At 35.7% G+C, this 27,536-nt stretch overlaps 1 protein-coding gene across 4 annotated transcripts in view; it reads right to left on the bottom strand.

Moving 5' to 3' along the window:
- The window catches only part of LOC111147575 (cAMP responsive element binding protein 1), a 63,019-nt gene that overhangs the window by 6,844 nt on the left and 28,639 nt on the right, over positions 1-27,536 (bottom strand). For 3 of the 4 annotated variants that reach the window (XR_002640645.1, XM_022503724.1, XM_022503857.1), the window contains 4 exons: positions 24,167-24,267; positions 18,734-18,876; positions 13,669-13,851; positions 11,518-11,668 (listed from right to left, as the gene is read on the bottom strand). Coding sequence is in view for 3 of the 4 variants with exons in the window: in XM_022503724.1 (XP_022359432.1) it covers positions 11,518-11,668; positions 13,669-13,851; positions 18,734-18,876; positions 24,167-24,267 (578 nt within the window). In the remaining variant the exon portion in view is untranslated. Of the gene's footprint in view, positions 1-11,517; positions 11,669-12,487; positions 12,551-13,668; positions 13,852-18,733; positions 18,877-24,166; positions 24,268-27,536 lie in introns of those variants that run through there. The other variant, XM_022503940.1, reaches the window with a different exon arrangement.

The raw sequence follows: 27,536 nt of genomic DNA, 5'->3' as shown, positions 1-27,536 counted from the left end.
CATACAAAAAGAATGAAGTTGGATCCTTACCTTATACCATATACAAAAACTAATTGAAAATAGATTAAAGAACTAAATATAAGACCTAAAACTATAAAACTTCAGAAGAAAACAGGGGAAAAGCTTCAAGACATTGGGTTGGCAGTGATTTCTTGCTATGCCACCAAAAGCAGACAACATAAACAAAAATAAACAAATGGGGCGACATCAAACTTAGAAACTTCTGTGCGTGAAAGGGGACACAATCGATAGGGTAAAAAGGCAACCCATGAAATGGGAGAAAATACCTGCAACTCATCTATCTAATAGGGACTTAATATCTAGGACATATAAAGAACTTTTACAACTTAACAAAATAACTTGATTAAAGAATGAGAAAGGACCTGAACAGACATCTCTCCAAAGATGTACAAATAGCTAACAAGCATATAAAAAGATGCTCAACACCAATCTAATTACTAGAGAAATGCAAATCAAAGCCACGACGAGGTATCACTTCACACCCTTTAGGATGGCTACTATATTTACACAAAATAAAATAAAAAACAACCCCTCTCCAAACCCAGAGAGAAAATAAATGTTGACCAGGACATGAAGAAATGTGAACCCTGTGCACTGTCCGTGGGTTGTAAAATGGCCCAGCCACTACAGAAAACACTATAGCAATTCCTTAAAAAATTAAAAACAGAATTACCCTATAATCCAGCAATCCAACTTTTAGATATATATCCAAACAACACAGAATGGATATTGAAGAGATATGGGCATGCCTATGTTCATAATAGCATTATCCACAATAGCCAACAATACAATGGAATATTATTCAGCCTTAAAAAAGAAGGAAATCCCACCAAATGCTACAACATAGATGAACCTTGAGAACAAAATGCTAATAAGCAAAATAAGCCTGCCACAAAAAGACAACTGTATGATTTCACTTATATGAAATATCCAAAGTAGTCAAACTCATAAGAACAGAAAGGAGAATGGTGATTGCCAAGGACTCACAGAAGAGGAAAATGAGGGAATTTGTTTTTAAGAGTTTCAGTTTCGCTAGGTAAAAAAAAGTTCTGGAGATCTGTTGCACAACAGTATGAATATACTCCACACTACTGAACTGTATATTTAAAACTGGTTAAGATGACAAATTTAAAGTTTTATACCACAATTAAAAACTATTAAACTATTTTTAAAAATCTAGCAGATTAAGAATAAAAAATATTTTTAGTGAGCCAGGAAGTCCAAACTGGTAAATTTTTTAAGCTCTATGGAATAAGGATCGCCTATTATATCCTCAGTCACTAGCCAAGGGCCTGGCATAAGGTAGGTCCTTATTCCTGAGTGGACATAAGAGTTGAAAGAAAAAGGTTCCAAGTCTTTAGAAAAAAGCAGCAACTTACAATCACTCATTTACAATAGTGGCAATACAGCCCAGCACTAAGAGTAGTAACTTCAGTGTCAGGTTCTTAGGTTTAAATGGTTACCTCCTACCAATTGTATGACCATAAGCAAATTAAGGCAATTACATGACCTTAGTTTCCTGACTGTAAAATAGAGAAAATACTATCTACCTTAAAAATTTTATGAGGATTTGGGGCGCCTGGGTGGCTCAGTGGGTTAAAGCCTCTGCCTTCGGCTCAGGTCATGATCTCAGGGTCCTGGGATCGAGCCCCGCATCGGGCTCTCTGCTCAGCAGGGAGCCTGCTTCCTCCTCTCTCTCTGCCTGCCTCTCTGCCTACTTGTGATCTCTGTCTGTCAAATAAATAAAATCTTAAAAAAAAATTTTTTTATGAGGATTAAAGGAATTAATATATAAAAAGTGTATGAAATAGTGGCTGGCATTTTGTAAATGCTATGTATGTGTCTGCTGTAATTATTTCTAGATAACTCTAATACCTTCATTAATGTCTTCATCCCCATACAGCCTTCTGAGTCAGAAAAAAGGAGCAAGCTGACTTTTGGAATAAAAAAAAGCTGCACCTCTCGGGTCATAATCCTGGAGTCCTGGGAGTGAGTCCCACATCGGGCTCTCTGCTCGGCAGGGAGCCTGCTTCCCCTCCCCTCTCTGTCTCTCTGCCTACTTGTGATCTCTCTCTCTGTCAAATAAATAAATAAAAAAATCTTAAAAAAAAAAAAAAAGCTGCACCTAATGTTGTATCATCCATGACATATATGGACGATATAGGATCCACTGCATCACTGTACCACTGGTGAAAATTTGGGGGCGGGGGGAAGGACTTAAAAATGGCCAAACATTCTCATGCACAGTGAAGACAACAAGCCCAGAAGTGCGATAAGGCCAAGAGTGATGTAAAGGATCACAGGTGGGAATGATTCTGAGGTTAATCTGGATGTTCTGTATGTGGTGAAATCTAACAATACAGAGAGTCTGTAGGATGTATGTATACACTGACAAATCTACTTCTATCCAGGGCTGTTATCTTGTTTTCCTTGCTTTCTCCCCCATCATTTGAGAATTTAGAGTTCACAAGTGCTCATATGAATGCAGTATCTATCTAACTATATGCTAGTTTCCAAAAAGTTAAACTAATATGCTCCCATAGGTTAGTATCTTCTAATTTTGCTCTAGCAAAGTTAGTATACTATAGTGTTGCTAAAGCTTAGGTTTCTCAAAAGCAAAAAGGAAAAAAAAAAAAAAAGGAACACTGGATTAAGATAATTATTTCTTTAATGTTAACACCTTTGATCTTTTCAGTATACTTAATGTAAATTGAGACTCTCTCCAAAGAGGAATTCCAACTAGCAAATGCCAAGCTCCTTATGGGTATACAATACCTTTTTGGAGGAACACCAAATAAATTTCAAATACTGTCTTGCAGAATGATGCTCACAGTTTAAAATAAACAACTTGGATACAAAGTTAATATAGTATGATAGAATAGCAAAACTTCTTTCTAAACTGAGGATCAGAAATCTTGGGTTCAGATCCTGGCTATGAAACTAACTAGTTGTATAGTTTCCAACAGGTACCAGGGAAGAACTATTTCTTTATTTGTTTATTTATTTATTTAATTTTTTTTTTTTAAAGGACTAATCAAGATGTCTCCAACTAGGACCGTTAGTTTGTATTAACGAGTATGCAAAATCAGGGAATAAACCCGCCATGTCATTCTAAAGCACCAATTCTGATTAATGGGTCAGAGGCGTGGCAAGCATTTTCATATTTAAGAAAGCAGTATTATATTTTGGAGTGGAATACAGAATATAAATGAACTTTAAATAAAAATTTTAAAGAAATCCTTAGCTTGGAGAATGCTACTTAAAGCTTCTCAAAAATTTTTAGATATATATTAAAAAAGAAAAAGAAAATGAAAGGATTCTCCCAGCGGATCGGTCTGACAACATGGTGTGAAGATTAAATTGACCACTGATGTTTCTTCCAGTACAGAAATAGGATTTTATGATTTTAAGCATTCATGCAAACAGATGGCTTATAAATTCTGCACTTGATGTGAAAGGCATATTTTTAGAAAAAAGTTCTCTCAGAACATGTGTCCCAACATCCTCCTCCATTCACTGAACTAGTTCTTTGCCTCTATATGATTCTTATTCTCTCATTTTCAGCAACCTCCATAATTCTAAACTACCTGATTTTTTTCTTTTACCTTCAAAGTTTATCAATTGTACTTTAAGAAACAAACAAAAAACAACAGGCTTTTGTTACACTGATTTTCCTCTATTAATTTTCTCTTTTCAGTTTTATTGATTTTATTTATTTATTTTTAAAAGATTTTATTTATTTGACAGAGAGAAAAGGTGGGGGAGTGGCAGGCAGAGGGCAAGGGAGCAGCAGGCTCCCCACTGACTAGGGAGCCCGATGTGGGACCTGACCCCAGAACCCTGGGATTATGACCCGAGCTGAAGGCAGACACTCAACCAACTGAGCCCCCACGCTCCCAGTTTCATTAATTTTAATTTGCTCTTCTTTTTCTAGTTTCTTAAGATGGAAGTTAGGTTGGCAAACTTGTTTTTGGTAAATATTTTTGGCTTCTCAGGCCAAATGGGCTCTGTCTCAACTACTGCTATTGTAGCATGAAAGCAGCCTTAGATAACACATAACTGAATGAGCACGGCTATGTTCCAGTAAAACTTTATTTATAAAAAACAGACAATGAGGTATAGTTTGCTAACCCCTGACATAGATGACTGATTTAAGACTTTGTTTTCTAACATTAAGTATTTAATGGTATAAATTTCCCTCTAAGCACTGATTGAACTCCCACAAATTTCTGTCGTATTTCAATTTGCACTTAAAGATACTTCCTTTGAAACATCCTTTTTGACCTATAGACTTAGAAATGTTTGTTTGATTCTTAATTTCCACACAATTGGGGATTTTCCTGGATGCTTTATGGGCCGAGAGCATATTCTAGTATTTCTATTCTCTTAAATTAACAAGTGTCATTAAAATGCCAAATAGGTAGAGTTGGTTGATTGTCATTCAGGTTGTCTCTATCTTCTTTCATCATTCAGAAAAGAATGAAGTTTTCTTTTTTTGGTGGGCAGCAAAGCAAGGTTTACTGAGCAATGGTGAAATGATAGTACAAAGCTCCCGAAGAGGGAGGGGACCTGCGAGGGTTGCCCTGAAGTTTTCAACTATTCAATTCTCTGTTTAGTTTCATCATATTTGGCCTCATTTATGTAAAAGCTCTGTTAGGAGCATATATGTAAAATTACTATGTTTTTTTAGAGAAACAATCCTTTTATCTTTACATATTGTCCTTTTTTTTTTAATCCCCGACAATGTTCCAGCTTCCTTTTGATTGCTATCTGCATGCTCTATCCTTTTCTACTCCCTTCCTTCTAATTTATCTATGCTTGATATTTGAAATGAGATTCTTATAAGTAGCATATAGTTAGGTCTTGGTTTTTTGTTTGGTCTTTTACGTGGGTTAGACAAGGTTTAGCCATCTATGACCCATGGGTCAAATCCACACAGTCTGTTTTAAATAATTTTTAAACTTCTAGCCAGACTAAGTGAGAGAAAGGCCACAAATTCTCAATATCAGGAATGAAATCCCTATTAAGTAGTCCCCCCACCACCCAAGAAAACCACAACCAAAAGCCCAAAAGTGTTTAGATATAAATCTAACAAAAAAATGTACGCAATCTATATGCTAAAAAATGGAAAGAACATTGTGTTTCCAGAATGGGATACTCAATATTCTTTTAAGATATTAATTCTCCTCAATTTGATTTATAAACTCAACAAAGCCCTAATCAAAATCCCAGAAAACTTTCTTATAGACATCAACAAACCAATTCCAAAATTCATATGAAAATGCAAAGGAACCAGAACAGCCAAAACAATTTTGCAAAAGAGCAAAGTTGGAGGACTCACACTGTCAAATTTAAAGCTTACTAAGATGCTACCGTAATCAAGACAGCATAGGATTGGCTAAAGGATAAACACAAAGACCCATGAAACAAGCTAGCCAGAAACATACGCACACAAATACAGTTCAATGATTTTCGACAAAAGTGCAATGGCAATTCAATAAAGGATAAGCTTTTTAACAAATACGCTGAAGCAAATATATATCCATACACAAAAAATATGAACCATGACACACCTCACATCTTATATAAAAGTTAACTCAAAAGGGATCACAGACCTAAATGTAAAACATAAATTGTAACACCAGAACACCAGCCACTCTGGAAAACAATTTGGCCATTTCTTATAAAGTTAAATATACGCTTACCATTCTACCTGGCCAGCCCACTCCTACATATTTATTCAAGTGAACTGAAAGTTCATACTAACTCCTGTGTATGTTTATAGTAACTTCATTCATAATCCTCCCAAACTGGAAACTATGATGAACATCAAGGTTAACAGACAAATAAACTACAGGATATGTGTACAATGGAATACTAGGGAGAAAACCCAATACTGATCCATGTAACACTATCAATAAATCATGAATGCATTTTGCTAAGTTAAAGAAGCCAAACCCTAAAGGCTACATATACTGTATGTTTCTGATTATATGAGATTCTGGAAAAGGCAAAATCCTAAGGACAGAGAACAGTTCAGTGCTTCCAGAGTCCGGGAAAGGGGGCAGAAGCAGACTACCACGGGGTGTCAAAGAGATTCATTCTAGGGTGGTGGTACTGTACTGTAAGGCACTGTGAGGGTAGAAACATGGCACCATACATCTGTCAAAACCAAAAGAACTATAGAACTTTTATACTTTTTATAGTAAACTACATGCAATCCCAGAATTGAATGAAGATGCGATGAATATCTCATACTACAAGTGTGTGATATAATCTTAATCTTCTGGGGGGGCGGGGAGGAACAGACCTAAACAGCTTGGAAAATAGTACTTTCACTGGCACTTTAAGGCTAAAAAACAAAAAAGAACCATATATAAATACTGTATTGTATTTGGTAAATTTGCTTCTCACAGGTATACAAGTTAGCAATTTTGTAACTATTTTAAATGTATACTAGAGTTAAACATATATGTAAATAAACTATACTTAATGGGAAGCCAAGTATCTATGAATCTGTCTATTCATATCCTTAACTCATTATTAGTCTTCTGACTTGTTAAATGTTTCTAGCTTGTCGTTGGCTTTACTACTTTATCTTTTTCTTGGCTAAACAGAGGTTTTATATATTCATACATCAAACCTACCTAACATTTACATCTATTATTTTGCCTTTAGCAAATCTATTAAAATACTGCATTCTAAAATTGTAAGACAAGGATGTAGACTGCATTAATTCTGTAATTTTTTATTCCACCTTTCCCATGGGAAGAGCACACGTTCCCACTCCACTGACAGTGGGCTTCTCCTTGTCTGTACTTTGGCCAGTGGTACATAAGTAGACATGATGTTCATCACCATCAAGCAGAGGATTTAAAGAAACACTGCCTTTTTTCCTTTGCTACAAAAATGACATGTCTCAAAAAAGGTGCTCCTCCTGTAGCTGGGAGCATGTGGAAGACAGACACGGCAGCTGGCTTGCAGCTGTCAAATGTAACGTGAGGAAGAAATTTTGTTGTTCTAAGACACAGATTTTGAGGTTTCTATTGTTACTACAGCAACAAAAATTAAAATAACAACCATCTATCCTTTCTTTTAGACCACTTATCACTTCATTTCTGAGTAAATGGTAATTTGAACAGTGTAGAATTTGGGGATCATAACTTTTTTCATCAAATTTCAATTTAAGATAGGCTGTGTTTGAGGTACATATAAGGGACATTCATCCTAGTAAGTATGTTCAGGAGGAGAGTGATCCCCTAATTTTTCTACTGAAGTGTACCCCTAATGGCAGAGGAAACGAAAATGGGGATTCTGGGGACACAGTCCAAAGCAACCACTGCTGGTGTGAACTTCTTTTAAGTCTCTTACCTTAAAAATATTTCTAATTTTTGAGCAAGATAAATATTCGAGGAGAGCATTCCATCTTTACTTCTTGGGGCTACATTATCTCCAGCATACTATCATAAGCTCTGGTTTGAGAAGTACAGCAGGAGAGAGCTGTACACTGAGATCTCAGAATTAACATGTAGACAGGGCTTTGGCCCCAGACATAGGCTCAAGCCTCAGGTCTACCAATTTAAACGAAAATTTGAAAGATTTTATTTTTATGTAGCATCTACAATGTGGGGCTCAAACTCATAACCCCAAGATCAAGAGTCATAGGCTCTACTGCCTGAGCCAGCCAGGCAGCCCTGTACCTAATTCTTTAAAGGTGTGACCTTTGGCAAGATACTTAACTTCATTCTGAACTATAGCGCCTCTGTAAAAGGGAGATAGGCTTCTCCCTCATTGTAGGCAATATAAAATATGTAAAGAAACTACGTGTGATGTCTAGCATGAACTGGCCCTTAGTAAATAGTATCTCAGGAAAAAGGTCAAAGCTAGCATTGAGAATTAGAAGGTGTCAGCATATAGCTGATGCCTGAAATACATGGTTAGGAATGAACATTCTAAGGGAAAACTTCAAAAGTAGTCGGAAAACCAGATGAATAAATCAGAGTTCAGGAGAATAAGTCAAAAGTGTCAAAGATGGGGCACCTGGGTGGCTCAGTCATTAAGCATCTGCCTTTGGCTCAGGTCATGATCCCAGGGTCCTGGGATCGAGCCCCACATCAGGCTCCTTGCTCCACGGGAGGCCTGCTTCTCCCTCTCCCATTCCCACTGCTTGTGTTCCCTCTCTCGCTGTGTCTCTCTGTCATATAAATACATAAAATCTTAAAAAAAAAAAAAAAAAAGGGTCAAATATTCCACAAAAGTAAAATTAAATGAAAAGAGAATGCCAGATTGCCAAGTGCGAGGGAATCTGTATTTTTTAAAGATATTAAGAGTACTATGGTGAGCATAGAAGCCAGATTCTAATGAATAGAAGTTGGAAAAGAGGAAGCAGTAGTAACATGGGAATAAAGGGAAAAGGGAACTATAGCAGAGTCAATGGGAAGTTTCCTTAAAACTAAATCCAAGCAAAAGTATTTTATTAAAGAGGGGCACCTGGGTGGCTCAGTGGGTTAAAGCCTCTGCCTTCGGCTCAGGTCATGGTCCCAGGGTCCTGGGATCGAGCCCCGTATCGGGCTCTCTGCTCAGCAGGGAGCCTGCTTCTCCCCTCTCTCTCTCTGCCTGTCTCTCTGCCTGCTTGTCATTTCTGTCTGTCAAATAAATAAATAAAATCTTAAAAAAAAAATATTTTATTAAAGAGACCATGCTAAAGATTTCAGACCAGCAAAGGTTGTTAGGAACTGTAGCTTTGTGAGCCCTGTCCCTAACCTGGAATATATGTATATAGGGGGTGGGGGGGATACATAAACTAAAAAAATAAAGAAAAAAGGAAATTTGGTTTGCTAGACAAATGAACAAGTGTTCATAAATGGGCAGCTCTCTGCTCCATACAACAGAGCTTACAAGAAGCCATAGTGCCACCTCCTCACCCACCCACTAATTACACCACCTCTTGGTCTTTTGTGTATAAGGGGAAACGTCTCTAGGGCACTTGTGTGTGGTTGAGTGACCGACTCTAGGTTTCAGCTCAGGTCACAATCTCGTGTCATGGGAAGTCTGCTTGAAGATCTTCTCCATCTGCCCCTTCCCCCACTCGCATTCACTCTCTGAAATGGCTAGATAATCTTTAAAAAGGTGCAGGGGGGATGTTTCTGCCCCACAGAGGTGACTACAAGGACACAACATAAATTCTTTCTGCTGTTTTTATAATCAAGAAGGTTTTTTATTTTTCATCTGATTGCTTTGCTGTGTCTTGCTTAGAACTGGTTTATTTAGTAAGTGCTACTGTCTTAAGTTTTAAAACCTGGCCTTTACTTAAGACTTCTTAATCGGGGGGCACCTGGGTGGCTCAGTGGGTTAAGCCTCTGCCTTCAGCTCAGGTCATGATCTCAGGGTCCTGGGATCGAGCCCCGCATCGGGCTCTCTGCTCAGCGGTGAGCCTGCTTCCCTCTCTCTCTGCCTGCCTCTCTGCCTACCTGTGATCTCTCTCTCTCTCTGTCAAATGAATAAAAATTAAAAAAAAAAAAAAAAAAAAAAAAAAAAAGACTTCTTAATCGGACTTGCTTCTAATTTTAGAAAGGGTTAAACATTTCTTTATAAACATTTTAAAGCTGAAAAGATTTAAATACAAAATTTAATGTATATTTTAGAATACATTTAAATGAATGCAGCTTTTGATGCTTTTGTTTATTATTATTACTACACCTAAGGAAAATCTTGGATTGATAGAGCACTTGGCTTATTTCCAACTCTTTTCCTAATATTCCAGAAAAAGTGCTGCCATTTCCCATAGCTTAGATGTCATTTACTGATACTCTGTAACAGCTAGGTATTTTAGGGACAAAAGAGGTTGAGCTGAGTGGAAATATGAAACTTCGTAAAAACAAACACTTCGATAGAGCACTACAGTTAAAGTGCTTTGAGAGGAATGATATTTGTCCCATAGAACAGCCATTTGGATAGGTGGCAGAATCTTTTTTTTCAAAGAAGAAAAAGGAGGTTTAGAGGGGGTTAGTATGTTCTTCCAAAGTCACAGCAAGAAGAGTAGATCCAGGACTTGAATCCAGACTGTCTAAATTCAATCCCTATGTTTCTTTTACTTTATGGCAGTGTTTGAAAAATCTTGGGGTCAAGAACAGAGGAGGGGCGCCGGGGTGGCTCAGTGGGTGAAGCCTCTGCCTTCGGCTCAGGTCATGACCTCAGGATCCTGGGAAAGAGCCCCACATTGGGCTCTCTGCTCAGCGGGGTGCCTGCTTCCCCTTATCCCCCTGCCTGCCTCTCTGCCTCCTTGTGATCACTGCCTGTCAAATAAATAAATACAATCTTTAAAAAAAAAAAAAAACAAAAAAAAAACCAGAAGAATAGTTTCACCAATTTCAAATTTTATCTTTATAAAACTTTATTTTCATTTTCCATGGTTTGTCTTAGGTCATTTCCATTTTAAATCCTCAGCTAAATATTTAAATCCTAAACTAAATAAAAATACTAAAGTAAATACAATGAAAATATTTTATTGTTTTTTGGGGGGGAGGGGCAGAGAGTGGAAAGAAAGAGAGAAAATCTTAAGCAGGCTCCACACGCAGTTTTAGAAGCCCAACCTGGGGCTCGATCTCACAACCCTGAGCTCATGACCTGAGCCAAGAGAAGAGTCGGATGTTTAACCTACTCACCCATCCAGGCGCCCCTTACTGTTTTTTTAGATGACAAAACCATTTACAGCTGTAAATTTACTTTATGAGAATTACTTTACCCACACTTCATAGATTTTGTTGTGTAGCATTTTCATTGTTGAAGACTAACTCTATTTTAAGATTTTGTCTAAGAACAAGGTAATATTAGATTTAATCTATTTTTGAAGACTCTTTACTAAATTGTCAATTTTGAGTGAAGATAATATTCATTAAAACATGGACTGGCCATCATATTTCCTTTCTTTTAAATAAACTTAACATAAATGAAACATTTGATATTAATATACATACCTGAAACTCTTGATCTTCTTGAACAATACTATTCATGAAAAGAAACAGTATTTAAATAACCTAGGCTGCTGGTTAGAGCACAGTGAAAATATAAGAGTTGTGTATTAAATCTTTCATGGAAAAATTACACAAAAGTAAACTATGATTACAGATCAACCCATGGGGCTCCTGGGTGGATCCGTGAGTTAAGCATCTGCCTTCGGCTCAGGTCACGATCCTGGGGTTCTGGGACTGAGCCCCACATCGGGTTCTCTGCTTAGCGAGGGGGTGTGGCTGCTTCTCCCTCTCCCTCTCCCCCTGCTTGTGCTGTCAAATAGATAAGTAAAATCTTAAAAAAATAAAGATTTGACCCATAATCCCATTAGCATTTCATAAGTGCAGCTTATTAAAAAAGTTTTAACAAATCCATCAATTCTACCAGAAAAAAATTCATTGCAAAGATCCAATTATCAAATTCATGTCTGACAGGATCTGAAGATGACATGACCTACCACAATCTAAGTAAATGCAATGTATGTACCTGTTCTTCATTAGGCGAACCTCTCTCTTTCGTGCTGCTTCTTCAGCAGGCTGTGTAGGAAGTGCTGGGGAGGATGCCATAACAACTCCAGGGGCGATGGTGCTAGTGGGCGCTGTGCGGATCTGGTATGTCTGTACATCTCCAGAGGCAGCTGAAAAGAAAAACAGTGAACATGGCATAAGACACAGAAGCAGAGGACTCAGTAAAACTACGTGTGTCAATCATCAATTTAAACATATATTTTGGATTGAAAGGGAAAAAAAGGAACATGATTCTAACTAAAACACTGAAAGAATCAGCACTCTTTGGGTCATTACTGACAAATAATTTTCAATTTAATATATTTATTAGGATAGACACTTGGGTGAAAGAGCCTTAACCTAGGTCTGCTGGGTCTTGTATTTATCTTTCATTGGAATGTAGTTCTATTCTGTTGTTAACATGCTTACCAACCTTAAGTCTAAAAGGTAAGTAGGGCACAGCTTGGATGATCTTCCTAGATAGAGTATACTCCTCAATGTCTTCCTTTGATATTGGTAAATTCATATTAAAAAATTTCAAGTAGACTCTTGCCACGACATAAAAACGACCATGATTTTTCATAAAATAGCAAAATGGGAGAGAAAATAAAGCATTATGGTCAACTATTATAAATTTCTAATTGAAACAAAACTGAAAGTATGAAAAAGTGTACCACTTGATGTCAATTATATTACTTGTTTTAATGTAAATGCTAATTGCTAAATAAATTGAAGTTTTTTTCTAAGTGATCCATCACTTGTAAAAAGAAACACAATCATTATCTGTCAAACTGCTTCTAAAAACAGCTTAGTAATATGCCCTACTAAGAATAAAGAACCTAAAATTATCTGAGAGAACTTGAAGGTCTTTATAAAATTATCCATATTTGTTATTAATATCAATTAAAATGTGTTTTGAGTTGAAAAGATTTATATACTAAACATGTTACCATCTTCAAACTGACGTTCAGAATTCAAATTCACTGACATCCTGCTTTACAATTTTTGAGTACCTGCATGTAAAGTGAAAAGGTGTTTTACTCCCATTAATAAACAAAATATTATCTTCTTCAAATATTATTTGTTTAGTAACAGAATATGTTCTGTAAATACATTAGGGCCTTTAAAAATAAACGATGACTCTCTAGTTGGTGTTTTAGGATTATTCAAAAATTATCATCCATGCTGAAGGGGTACAATGGTCATTATTTAACAGAGGCAAAATATATTATTATTAATAAAAATATTTTTAGATACAGATTTTAACATTATTTCCTCAATATGCAAATTTCAATCTGGCATAAATTATATTCTTAAAATATTCAAATGAAAAGAAATATTCAAATGGATTCAAAGAAAAATGGTCAACTCCTATCCATAAAGAATCCTAAAGCAAGAAAATTATATATAAAAAAAAACCAAACAGAAAAAAGCTATTTCTATAGTTCAAGGATTTAACTACTACATTTTCTCCATAGACCAGTAGACATGCATACTGGTATAAGATTTTTCAGAACATACTGTTTTCATTTGAAATAAAATGATGATCTTAGAAATGAGGATATAAATTTTCTGAGCAAAAATCAGAAAAACAGAATTTCGAACCTTCAAAGATTTCTTTCTAATGTAAGGCTTGAATTCAGCCCCAAGATCAAGAGTTTCATGCACCAACTGAGCCAGTCAGGCGGCCAGAACCTCCAGAGATTCTCACCAGTGATTTAGTATAACTCTTTATTTGACACATTTAAAAAAAAAAAAAAAAAAAAAAGAGGCACAGAGAGGTGATTCTCACTCAAGATCACACAGCAAATCTACGCAGTTAGATGCAGAATCCAGCTTTCATAACTCCTGATTTCGCTGTCCTGCCCTGTAACCTACTCTGTTTTTCCTATCCCCAAATGCTCAGTGTTAAAGATGTTATAGTTTTCAAAGAGAAAACAGTTGTTTTTATGCCATGACATTTGGGTCCAACTGGAATAATGGAAGAGTTCATGGAGAACATTATCTATAATTAAAAAAATTAACTACATTTTCATAGTGCTTGGCAGTATCATACTTACTTTTTCTGAGTTTATAAAAATTTTAACCTTTCAAAGAATTTACCACACTTGTGAATTCTGAATTCTCTTACCTTGAACGACGACTTGGTTGCTGGGCACTAAGATCTGCTGTCCATCAGTGGTCTGTGCGTACTGTAGGATGGTAGTACCCGGCTGAGTGGCGGCTGCATTGGTCATGGTTAATGTTTGCAGGCCCTGTACCCCATCGGTACCATTGTTAGCCAGTTGTATTGCTCCTCCCTGGGTAATGGCAACTAAAACCCAATGGATTTTATTGTTATCAGTTTAATTAATGCCATGTAAGACTTACAACACACTAAATTCAAAGTAGAATAATGTGTAAGAAATAATCAAGGAGAAATTATTATAACAAATAACACTGGCAAGAAAGATTTCGTATACTCAGGTAACTTTCTGCTCTGGAAACCCACATCCAATTGCTACAATACAAATGCCCTCTATGAACTGTATTGTAATTTACAGTAATACCCATTAACAATTTAAAAAAAAAATAAATGAGAAGATGTTAAATTCCTTTCAAAGTTGTTTGGTTCAGAAGAGGTACCACACTGTGATCCATACTTCCTTTATTCTAGTCTTACTTAGGCCATATTTTAATTGTTTGATATTTGCTGTTCCATTAGCAAATACATTTCTTGAAGGCAGGAAATGTGATTTTTCTTCTCTACTTTCACATATTTATAGCACAGAAATGGGCAGTAACAGGCACCCAATAAATGGTTATTTTAATGCATAATTAAATAAAAACAGTTCAGTAGTGCATTCTGTTCTCTAACTCGGCTAGCAATGCATAAACTGTAAATTACATATCCATGCATTCTCATATAGGATCCTTTGATTATTCACTAATTAACCATACATCATTCATCTGTTATGAAGTAATCTACTTTGGCTCACACTAAAAGATATTTCACTTTATTAAAAAAATGAATTCACCTTTTTGCTACAGTACATGGAAAAAGTTAACAGAAAGAAGTAGGTTATTATTTTATTTGAATAAAGCAGTCCTTCAGATACTACCATCAAGATAGGCAGTTGGATCCTCTCTAGACACTCTCCCTATTAAAATTTTTCTGGAAAGAGGCCTAAAAATCACAATATTACATATAAAATTGCATAATAGATTTTAACTAAGTAAGTCAACAAACATGTGACTTACTCAAGTTCCTTTTTTTTTTTGGTCTGTTAGAAGGGAATTATTTGGGATCATTTGTTAGCCAGCTCTAGGCAACTAATATCCTGAGTCGCCTACATAAAGAAAATTGATTATCTACTGTTTGGTCAAGAAATAGTAACAGTAAATAAGTATGATTTGGTTTATAAATGACAAATGATACCTATGGAAATTAAGATACTGGCATATACAATCTATTCACTTTAGCCATTCCCATAAGTTTTACTTATCTTCGACAACTAAAAAGGAATATATAAGAACTATTCTGAGATTAATATTGCAGGTAACTTGAAGGAATCAGAAGATTAACAGAATTAAAACACAATTTCTCATATAGAGTTAATAAGCAAATTCTACTGCATTTAACATATATAGCTTTCTTCTTGGTTATTTAACAATAAACTGAAGGGAGAAAAGAAGTAGGAAACTAGGTAGCAGACCTGGGTTCTAGTCCAGATTCTATCAATAAATTGTTATTTGAATCTGTTATCTCTTCTATAAAAATAAAAATACCTGGTTTTAGGCACTAAATACAACTATAAAAATTAAATGAGATCATGTAGGTGAAAGTATTCTGAAAACGGAAGTCTGATCCTATCAGATGTGGTTTTCCCTATAATACATATTTATATACTTGATTATTCCAAAAGGATTTGAGAGGTCTTTCAATAAAACTAAATTCATTAAAACAAGAAGAGGAAGCTAGAAGTCAAGTAACTGATGTCTCTAACCACAGAGATTCTACCAGAAAAACTAGAAGAGAATACAATTAAACATGAACTTAGCCAAGATTCTGAATAGCCAAGGTAAAGAGGAAAACAACATGGGTTACACTTGTATTTAGTGAAACAAAAAATTCAAGTTCAAAATGATAGACACATGTGTTTCTACCTTAGAATAGAATTTCTCAAATAAGACTTTATCAGGAATAGTAAACCAAGTAATAGATAAAACTACTGACAGCATTTAAAATGTAAAAAAATAACCAGTTTATGGAAGGAATACAAACTGGTGCAGACACGGGGAAGGGAAATTGGGGAGGATGTGCTTTGATTCAACAATTCCACTCTTTGGATCCTATCCAACTGAGACCCTACTACATATATAAGAATGTTCCTGTCACAGTGCTTGAAACAGCAGAAATGGCTTAAATGTTCATCAGTGTGTGGGGGGCGTGTGAAGGGAATATTAAAGGGGGGGGGAAATGTTTAAATAAAAGTTATATTTATTTTATTTTTATTAATTTTTAATTTTTTATTAACATATAATGTATTATTAGCCCCAGGGGTACAGGTCTGTGAATCGCCAGGTTTACACACTTCACAGCACTCACCATACCACATACCTTCCCCAGTGTCCATAACCCCACCTCCCTCTCCCTACACCTCTCCCCCCGGCAACCCTCAGTTTGTTTTGTGAGATTAAGAGTCTCTTATGGTTTGTCTCCCTCCCAATCCCATCTTGTTTCATTTATTCTTTTCCTACCCCCAAACCCCCCACATTGCCTCTCAACTTCCTCAAATCAGGGAGATCACATGATTTTGTCTTTCTCTGATTGACTTATTTCGCTAAGCATAATACCCTCTAGTTCCATCCACGTTGTTGCAAATGGCAAGATTTCATTTCTGAAAGTTATATTTATACAGCGAAACACAATATAGCTGTTAAATTGTATATATCTGTATATATACATTTGTCTGTAGTATATAAATAATGTAGGTCTCACTTGTATCAAAATACATGGTAATATATTTATGTATAAATAGAATGAAAAAGAATGGATATATACTAAACTTTTAACTACCAGGGAGAGATGAAAAGGATTATAAGTTAAGAACTATATAGGGGCACCTGGGGGCTCAGTCATTAAGCGTCTGCCTTCGGCTCAGGTCATGATCCCAGTCTCCTGGGATCAAGCCCTGCGTCGGGTTCCCTGCCCAGCGGGGAGCCTGCTTTTCCCTCTCCCACTCCCCCTGCTTGTGTTCCCCCTCTTGCTGTGTCTCTCTCTAAAGTAAAAATCTTAAAAAAAAAAAAAAAAAAAAAGGGAATGTATAATGATGTATATATTTAAGTAGTCATTAGATTGACTTTTTTTTTATTAGAATGATTCTTAATGACAATCAAGAACATGCTACATCAATTCTGTCAAGGCTCTATGAAAATAAGGGATATAGATAATGTAATAAAGCTTTAAAAATCTGAAGTATTAACCTTTAAAACCAGCAATTTTTAGTTCCTGGAAGAGAGTGGTGTGTCAAATTAAATATACACATTTCTAATTTCATTTCCCTATTTGAGATTCTGATATGCCTACTTCGCCTACTTCCAAAAGAGCATGTTTTTTCCTGCAAGCAAGAATCCCTGCAATCACTGAGTCACAGTCACTAACAACTACGCTGTATCCCTCAGGTTTCTCTTGAGGCAGGGAAAAAGTAAAGTTCATGTATCAATGTCTCAGCATGCATACATCTGGAGTAACTCAAATTATCTGGATATAGGGCTAAAAATACACACATCCGTGTCCATAGACAGTATCTGTTTATCTTTGTCAACAAAGAACTCAAGAAGGAAAAAGGGGACTGAACTCCAGTAAGCACAGAGTGGACAGGAAGGTTAGTCAAAAATGCCATCCTTCTGCTCACTTTCCAAAGTCTCAGCTTTGGAAGAACTAAAAAGTCTGGTACCTGGGAATCTGTTTTTAATACAGTTAGAAAGCAAATTAGTTATGGTTAAACCAAGGTTGAGCTGTACTGTGAAAACTATTAACTTGGGAGTCAAACTTTTACACATATTCCTGACACAGACCACCCCAGGGTATTAGAAAATTAATGCAACAAAGGAGTGTCAATGTGTACATTTAATTTGTAGTAAGGAGGAAAAAGGGGGGAAACTACATAATGGGAAGTACTGGATTTAATGGATAAATCAAAATGAAGAAATCTATGCAAGAGGCACTCTGGGAGTCAAAAGGTATTGGGAACAAATAGAAAAACATACCATTCGCACAAATGCCTCTGATCAAGCAAAAGCAGAACTGGAAAGACATTTAACAGATTTGGGTGAAAGATAAGAGAGACCTAAGTGTCAGACAGAAACAGAGACTTTGATTAATTTTGCACACACACAATAAAACCTTTACTTTGTGTGAGCCAATTTCAGCAGTCCTTGTCTATGGTACCATAATTCACTACATTACATTTTATATTAAAAAAGAATAACTGATGGGGTGCCTGGGTGGCTCATTGGGTTAAGCCACTGCCTTCGGCTCAGGTCATGATCCCAGGGTCCTGGGATCGAGTCCCGCATCCGGCTCTCTGCTCAGCAGGGAGCCTGCTTCCCTCTCTCTCTCTCTCTGCCTGCCTCTGTCTACTGTGATCTCTCTCTGTCAAATAAATAAATAAAATCTTTAAAAAAAAAAAAAAAAAAAAAGAATAACTGAATGTGCTGGTAGATTGTGACCAAGCCTCTCAACCCCCACCAGAAAACATTAAATATGACTTTAAAATGCTACTTTTAGAAGGGAAGGTGAATTAATAAATAGATGAATAGTAAGACCACTTTTGTCCTTAAACATAACCATAGAATGGTTATCCATCTTATCTGAAGAAGTATTTCCTTTATTAGCATCATATATTACACAAGGACTAAAATCTAGAGTTTCAAGCAGTGGTGCAAAAACTTCCAAGACTCTCCTGGCATCTGCGCAAAACAAAGAACCACCTAAAGGGCTAACATGCTTGAGCAGTACTAACAAAAACCCTGAAGAAAATAAAATACTTCTGTTACAGAATTTTGCATACTGAACAGTAAAGGAAATAAAATAATGGCATCCAAAACTGAGAAAAGGTTGGCACTTGTAGGATTCCTTTAAGGAGAATGCAGCCATTAGTTTTTTTTTTTTTTTAATCTCATTTTCCAAAGCAGAAATATCTTTTACTCACTATACTGTCCGCTGCTAGTTTGGTAAATTGGAGTTGGCACCGTTACAGTGGTGATGGCAGGTGCTGAAGTCTCCTCTTCAGACTTCTCTTCTTCAATCCTTGGCACTCCTGGTGCATCTGAAGATAAGTCATTCAAAATTTTCCTAGAAAAATAGAAATCTATATTAATCAAAAAGAAAATGACATTACTGGCTAAATATACATAATAGCAAAAGAAAATGGGCAGAAAGCTGCTAATACTTAGAGCAGCAGTTAAAAAAGACTGTATTTATTTATTCATTTGAGAGAGAGAGAGAGAGAGAGAGCAGGCCTGTGGGTGGGGAAAGGAGCAGAGGGAGAAAGACAAGCACACCCAGTGCTGAGTGTGGAGCCCCATGCAGGGCTCAATCTCGAGATCCTTGAGATCATGACCTTAGCCAAAATCAAGAGTTGGAGTCTTAACCGACTGAGCCACCCAGGTGCCCAGGACAGCAGCTTAAAATGTAAGAACAAGAATAGATCATACATGCATGAGAGATCTAAATGTCAAAATGAAATCATACAAGGACTAAAAAAAAAAAGAAATGAATTTCTCTTTAATCTGAATGAAAAGGAAGGCTGTGATTGGAAATACAGGTGTAAGCAGAGATTATTAACACTGACTACAGTAAAAAAATCCTTCTGCAGGGCAAAGAACACCAAAAAAAAAGTTAAAAGTGATTAACAGGGGCGCCTGGGTGGCTCAGTGGGTTAAGCCGCTGCCTTCCGCTCAGGTCGTGATCCCAGGGTCCTGGGATCGAGCCCCGCATCGGGCTCTCTGCTCGGCAGGGAGCCTGCTTCCTCCTCTCTCTCCGCCTGCCTCTCTGCCTGCTTGTGATCTCTGTCTGTCAAATAAATAAATAAAATCTTAAAAAAAAAAAATGATTAACAATACTAGGAGAAAATGTTTACATATATTACAGATAAAGGGTCAATAGCCTTGATATATAAAGAACTTGTAAAAATTTAGGCAAAAATAAATAAAATGAATGGATGAGTAAATACCAAAAACCTGATTTTAAGCTTTTCAACTCTCAGACTGGTAAAAAGTAAAAAAAAAAAAAAAAAAAAAAGGTTTAACAATACATTCTCTTAGCAAAACTGTGAGAAAACAGACACTCTCACTGTTTTGAGTATAAAATTGGCAAACCCTTAATGGAATGAATTTGGTGACTTGTAACAAAACTACATCTTTACACAGCAATCTTACTTCCAGGAATATATCCTTAAGATATACTTACTACAGTACAAAAATACATACATAAGGTTATTCATGGTAGCACTGTTTGTAGCTGCAAAATACTGGAAACAGTTTACATAGGAGAGCGGCTGAATAAACTACAGTTCATCCAGATAATGGGTACAGCATGGTACCTTTTTTATAAGAAAGAAAGTGAAATAATATACATGCATTTGTTCTTCTATTGAAGAAGAAACTCAGAAAGAATAAACCAGAAAAAGTTAATGAGATTGCTTAATCCACTGGGATTGGTAAGAAAGAAGTTTAAAAAAAGACAGGAAAAATTGGGAGGGGATACTTCTGAGCATGTGCATTTTTTGGTATAATTCTGAGTTTTCAAAGAACCATGTTCATGTTTCACATATTAAAAAAAAACCAAGGAGGATGGAGGAAAAATTCTAAAATGGAATACAAATAAAAATAATGAACCTTACTGTATTCCTAGTGAGTGACATAATCACAGAAGAGGGGGGAAAAAAACCCCACCCAAGTAATTTCTGATATCTTAAACTTCTAACAAACCAGTATGAATTAATAATTTAGCTTCAACAGTCTACCCAAACCCCACTGCTTTATGCTGCTATAGTCACAATTACATTTTCATATACTGTGTGTGCATTAACAAAGTCATAATTACTATTTTATGCATTTGTCTTTCCAATCACACAGGAAAAAAAGCGTTTCAAAGCAAAGAATTATAATATTGGCTTTTATATTTACCCATGTTAATTACCTTTACTGGAATTGTAGAACGTATTCTACTATTATCTCTTCTAATATTTCTTTTGGCCCTATTTCCCCTCTGAAAATTCTGTAAATGCCTCTTCTACTGGAGCGCCTCACTCTATTCCCCATGACTTTTCACCTGTCTTTCCCATTTTCTCCCTATTTCTGTTCTCTATTCTCAGTTATTTTTTTAGTTCCCTTCCGGTTTACCAATTCTCTCACCAGCTACTCATATCTTGTTTATCCCACTAACTGGCTGTTATTTTTCTTAATTCCACTAATTGTATATCTCATTTCTCAGACTTGTTAATCATTTCTTTTCCACATCTGTTTGTTTTCATTTAGCAAACTCCTATTCTTACCATAAGGATGATTTTCTCTCCCTATCTCTTTGAGAATGAGAAACACAACTATTTTCAACAGCTTACAGACTGACAGCTGGGCAAAAGATCAACTCTGGGGGGCATCCGGGTGACTCAGTTGGTTGAGTGTCCAACTCTGGGTTTTGGCCCAGGTTTCGATCTCATGGATCATGGGAGGCCTGCATTGGGGCTCTGCTTGATTCTTTTCCTCTGCCCCTTCTCCCATGCATGCACTTTTTTCTCAAATAAATAAATAAATAAATCTTTTTTTTTTTGGAGGGGGGATCATCCTCTGGGCATCATTGCTCTAGAACATCATTTCAAATTTTAGTACTGAAGCACTTGAAGCGCATGTCAAAACAGATTCCCGGGTCCTCACTCCACAGATTCTAATTCATTAGAGTATGTGGTAGGGGCACAAGAAGTTGTACTTCTAACCAGATTCTGATTGCCAGTGTGGTCTCTGGACCACATTTTGAATAGTACTGGTCCTCAGTGCAATGTTTTTCAAACCTATCCCAAACTATGTATGGGTCACAACACATACATTGCCATGAAAAGAGTTATGTATGTTGCAATCAACGTGAAACAAATAAAAAAACAGCTGGACATCATACATGATAAAGGTGAGTACTGCTGTATATTTTGCTTCAGATGCCTATATATAGGTAGAAATATGTGTGTATCTGTGTGTGTGTGTATCCATAAATGAATATAGATAACTGTATGTATATACAGAGAAAAATGTAAAGATACATCTCTTATTGTGTATTGTGGTCAAAATGAAAGTTTGAAAGCTAGTACTCTAGACTCACAAATAAATCTTATCTTTTGCATGAAGCCAGTAATCACATCTTGTCTTCTCTTTCTAGTATCTAATATTGTTGTCCTAGACCATTTTGGTCATTCTTGTATCTTGGACATACATTTTACTTTCTCTCACAGTATATTCCAGATGTGGTCTGAGCAGTGAGATTAATTCCCTCCCTTAATGTAGACTATATATGTATATCTTAATGATAATTAAAGAGCATAATTATCTTTTAAAAACGAATTCTTAATCCAGAATCTTATACTTAAATAACTGTTTTATTTTAGACTCAATTTCAGAAATTTTATAATTATCACCAACAACTGACAGAATTTTCCTTGGCTATGATCTTTCAAAGCACTTATTCTCCTATCCGTTAGGTCACTCTCCCTTAAAGTTTGTCATATGCAATCTGATAAGCATGGCTTCTGTGTTTTTCAGCTGAACTGCTGGTAAAAATACCAAGCCAGGGGAGATGAAGTGAGAGCCCTTCAAGAAATTTCTCTGTATAATTTAATCACTATAAAGCTGGGTGTATCAATTAATCCCCATTTCTCCAACCTTACAAGTGTACCATAAGGATTCTATTAAAGATGTTGTTATAGTCAAGACATAAAAGCTAGGTATCAAGAATTTGTAAGCCTAAAACAAAATAATGATACATAATGATTTTAAGGGAAGATGTATTATCTTCCATGAACAGAACTCTCTATGTATGTGTGGTCTCAGGCATCTTCTATCTGATTATGAATTAAGGTGTTACTATTTAAATGATCTTTGCTAAGATACAGGTTATAACAAAAGATCTTTTTCAGCATAAAGCTCTTATTTTATTTTACTTTATGTTTTTAAGACTTCATTTATTTAGAGAGAAAAAGAGCACAAGTAGATAAAGGGGCAGAGGGAAGGGGAGAAAGAGAATCTCCAGCAGACTTCACATTGAGCAGGAGTCTGACTCGGGGCTTGATCTCTTGATGAGATGAAATCAAGAGTCAGATACCTAACTAAATGAGCCACCCAGGCGTCCTAAAGCTCTTATAAGGTCTACAACTAGAATTTACAGAACTTATTTACAACTATTTGCCTGAAATTTATATACAGAGAAGGCTTATGTCTCCAAAGCTGGTTGGATTTGCTTCAAGATTAAAAGTGTTAAAAACTAACATGAGATATATTTCCAAGTTCAAATCTAAAATTTGCTATATTAAAAAAAATTATGAGCATAAATGCATACAACATATACTTGGTATCAAAATTTCTTAAGAACTCAAAATCAGTTTATTGATACTCGTTTAGGAGCCTTCATTTTAAAAAAGAAAAGGGTTAGCTTAGTAGTCGAGTGGAAAAAAAAATTTTAACCATCCCTTTGAAAACAAAAATAACTTAGGCTAATAACAAGAAGAAATATTAGAAGTTTGAAATTTGTTGAACTTTGAAGCAAGCTTATGAGTATTTATGGAATTGCTCTTCCTGGAGGTATTTAGCATGCAGCCAATTTCTACATATTAAAAAAATGATTTTGGTACATCTTCGAGGCAGGTCATAGACTAGACAACCTCCAAAATTAAACACAAAAACTATAGTAGGGTGCCCCTAAAATTAGGGGATATCAGCAAAGCATCATCCTGAAACAAATATTAAATTAATAAACAGCTACTAAGTACCATGGCACAAGAAATGGTGTGCAAATGTGCTGTTAAACAGATAAATAGTATCATGTCAGAACTGACAAATAACTAGAAATGCTGTAACTTAATGAAATATATTCCAAATTTTTAAACAAAAAAGTAGTGGCTGGCATAGTCTATAAAAACAGCAGAAAAAAAAAATCACTGTTGATCCAGGACTGTTCAGAATAAAAAGTTCTCTTATTCTGTACAATAAACTTCAACTTGAGAGAGAGAAATACCTCAAGATGAAGAGAAGTAAATTCTGTGGTCCCGAATTGAGCACCTAATTGGTCTTCTGACATCTTTTCTATTTTTTTCTTTTTAGAATTTGTCAAGAGAGCACGAGCGAGTGAGTGAGAGCGAGCACGCTAGAGCGCACAAGCAGGGGGAGTGGCGGGCAGAAGGAGAAGCAGGCTCCCGGCTAAGCAGGGAGCCTGACGTGGGGCTCAATCCCAGGACTCTGGGATCATGACCTAAGCCGAAGGCAGATGCTTAACCAACAAAGCCACCCAGGTGGCCCGATCTTCTAACATCTTTTCACCTGTAAGTACCTAAGGCTTACTGACATCTTTGATTCTAAATTCTTTAAACAATCAAATTCCATACCTGTAGGAAGGCCTCCTTGAAAGAATTTCTCTTCGTTTTTGGGAATCAGTTACACTATCCACTGACTCCTGTGAATCTTCACTTTCTGCAATAGTTGAAATCTGAAAATAAAGAAGAACTTTATCTTGATAATCGAGTTTAGTTCCCATAAAATTTTTATGAATTCTAAGAAAAAGTTAAATATAAAAGGACATATATAAACCTTACACATGCCAGTAGAAAAAGTCAATTTTTATGGGAGACAACCATAGCAGTCACATTCCTTTCCCCTTTACTTATACTACAGAAGTCACAGGGCCTAAATTTTTTTTGTCAAAACCAAGCTGTTGTGATATCCAAGTTCAGTTTCACCTCTTTCAGAACCTCATGTAACCAATCTTGAATGCATCAATATTACTGTCAGTTGTTTTCTTAAAATTGTTAGAATAAAACTACCAAGTAAAATAAGGTTTCTGACATGATGGAGGAGTAAATGAGCAAATATTTAATCATAAGTCTACATAGTGACCATACAAATATTTTCCTTTAAACACTTATGAATATATTTACAACTGTATAAATAAGGATTGGTGATCCCCCACCATGTTCCAGATGGCTGTCCCTAGCAAGTAAGCTTACATATAGATTTTCAAAATTGGCATTCGACAATTTTTATTAAGCAAAAACTCAAGGTAAAGAATTGCATTTCTGGAAAAGTATCCCTGGACTGAAAAGTAAAAGATAAGCTGAACAAAGATTTTACATGGGATAATATTAATAATAGCAACTAGCATTTATTGAGAACTTACTATGTGCCAGATACTATGCTAAAGCACATACACACATGACATTATTTGATACTAATACAGTAATATCAGGTACTAAACAAGTACAATTACTATATCCATTTTGTAGATGGGAAGAACTAAGGCACAAAGAGGTTAAGGAACTCACCCAAGTCACAAAGCTAGGAAGTAGTGGAGCCACTGTCAATAGTTGGCATCTCAATTTTAGATATCCTTACCAGCACCAAAATCCTGTTGGTTCCAATCTCAAACCAGTTTTGTCAGAAGCAACAATCCACAGATGTTTTAGACTAGAAGTTCACTCACCCAGGCATATATATCAGAATATATACCATGAAGCTTCTCTAGTCTAATCAGCAGGAGTCTTCTGCTCTTTCCTAACTAGATGTGCATGATGCCGTCACAGAGAGAATAAATAGATTTAGTGAAGGCTAAAGAGTCTGTGTGGTTCAGCTCTGTGTCAAAATTTAGGGCAATGGTAACAAGAAAAAACATATTCAGAGGAACCTGAGGAATCCCACACGGACTCATATGTGGTCTGAGTTTATGAGTTCTGGAGAGTAAGGACTCATTTTGACAGGGCACTTTGTAAAAAGGCACTCACTTTAAAATGAAATTGGTAAATCTAGTCATGCCTCACAGAATTTACCTACAATCAAGTAACGTGCCCCACCCAAACACGTTAAAGTTTAAGAACTACACTCTTAACGACCTACACATTAACAGGCAACACTTAATGAATCCAGGAAAGAGATAAAAAGATGTGTGAGTCTGAATTTAGTCGGTGATTCTGTGCAGAGTAATAATGCTACCCTTACTGCCAAAGGAGCACAGAGAACAATTCCCACTAATCTCTGAGGTACAGCAGATGAGGAGCTATGAAGACCTGAGAAGAGTGTCAGAATTTCAAGGAATAACAAGACTGAACAAAGTGGACAGTACTGTGACAAGTGTTTACCTTCATAGTACATCTCAGAACCTCAGTTCCTCTACTGTTATCTGCCTTCTTTGCATGACCCTCATCCTTACAACCTTTTTTTAAGGACAGATAGTGATGTAGGCATAATCTCCCAAGTTGAAAGTCATTAAAATAATAATTTTAAAACATTCTATATAAACTACCCACAGGGAAGTTTTGAAATGAAATAAGTTAAAGTTGCATTTTAATATATGGCCTTTGATTGTTTCTTTTTCCAAACTCAGTGGATCTATTGCTCTTAGCAGGAAAAAAGCCTCCTTTTCTCTCATCTAAAAGATTTTGTGATTTCAGATAGAAGGAATTAATTTGTCACTATGTAGTGATTACATCTATTTTCATGTAAAGGGAATTCAGAATTATTCAGTAACACATAACGAATATAACACTTCCTCTTTGGGAATATTATCCAGAGAGAATTTACAAGCTATGAAGCCACTTCCTATGGACTGCCTACCAAAACAAACAAAAACAAAAACAAAAACAAAATCCAAAGCACACACTGTATCCACATTTCTGAGACTAATAAAAATCATGTCAAAAAATCCTTTTTATAAATAACTATTAGTTATAATTTAAAATATAATTAACAGTTATTAGAAATACCCATATAAAAATGGATATCCCAACCATAGGTATCACAAACTACCACCACATTCCACTGGTAGAGGCCCTTCCTCTGGTCCCTTACCTCCTGTCACCTCTTTCATTAACCCTCTCCTTAGCTCCCTGAATAGGTCTTTAACCTTACCACTTAGAAGTTGAGACATTTTCAAAAGCCAAATCACAACGTGTAGATGTAAAGTTTTAGATCTTTATTTCTCAACTTTTAGTTTGTTAAAAACCCGTACCTCCTATTTGTAAAGAGGACAATCTTCCCATTTTGAAGTTATTTGAAATTTCAAAATTAAATATACAGTGACTAAAACCAAATTAGGTGCTTTCTCAAGTTACACACGGTCCTTTTGAAACTCAGACTTATGGTTTAGGTATAGTTATTTACTCCCTGGATCAAGAACACTAATAAACATCTAGAATAATGATTTCCAAATTCTTTTCACCTGCAGATCTTCCTTATAAACAGGAAAACATTACATAAACATATATATTCCCTCTGTAAATTTTAACTGTTGTTTTTATAATAAAAGTTTTTAAAGAGAGGAGTATAAGTATCAAAACATTTGTAAATTTCTTAAAACGTAAATCATCCCATTTTTATAGAGCAAGAACGATGTGATTTAATATGCTTCATTTAAAAATCACTTAATATTTTATAACAGTGCCTCTGATTCTAAGCTTGGGCTTTTTAAAACTTGATTTAGCATTTGCTATTGTTGAAAAAGGGAACTCACGAGAAGTAGACATAAAAGTAAGTGATTTTTGACTGGGCTTACTAAATACATCGTTTTTCATTCTCATCTACCAATTATGCAAACTTTTGATGAGATTTACCTAGTGTATTTTCATCTCCCTGGCTTTTAATAATTGTATGCTAATAGTAATAGGTGTTACAGTTTTATATTTTAACAAGTACAAAACCTACTGAAATTCTAGAAGACTTACAAATAGTTTAAAGAATTCTATTTCTAGAGTTTCTTATATATATATT

Source organism: Enhydra lutris, unplaced genomic scaffold (genome assembly GCF_002288905.1).
Source record: "Enhydra lutris kenyoni isolate GAN:26980312 unplaced genomic scaffold, ASM228890v2 scaffoldscaffold1, whole genome shotgun sequence".
Lineage (NCBI taxonomy): Eukaryota > Metazoa > Chordata > Mammalia > Carnivora > Mustelidae > Enhydra > Enhydra lutris.
Note: the sequence above shows the minus strand (reverse complement) of the source record. Positions and strands in the feature narration are given on the sequence as shown.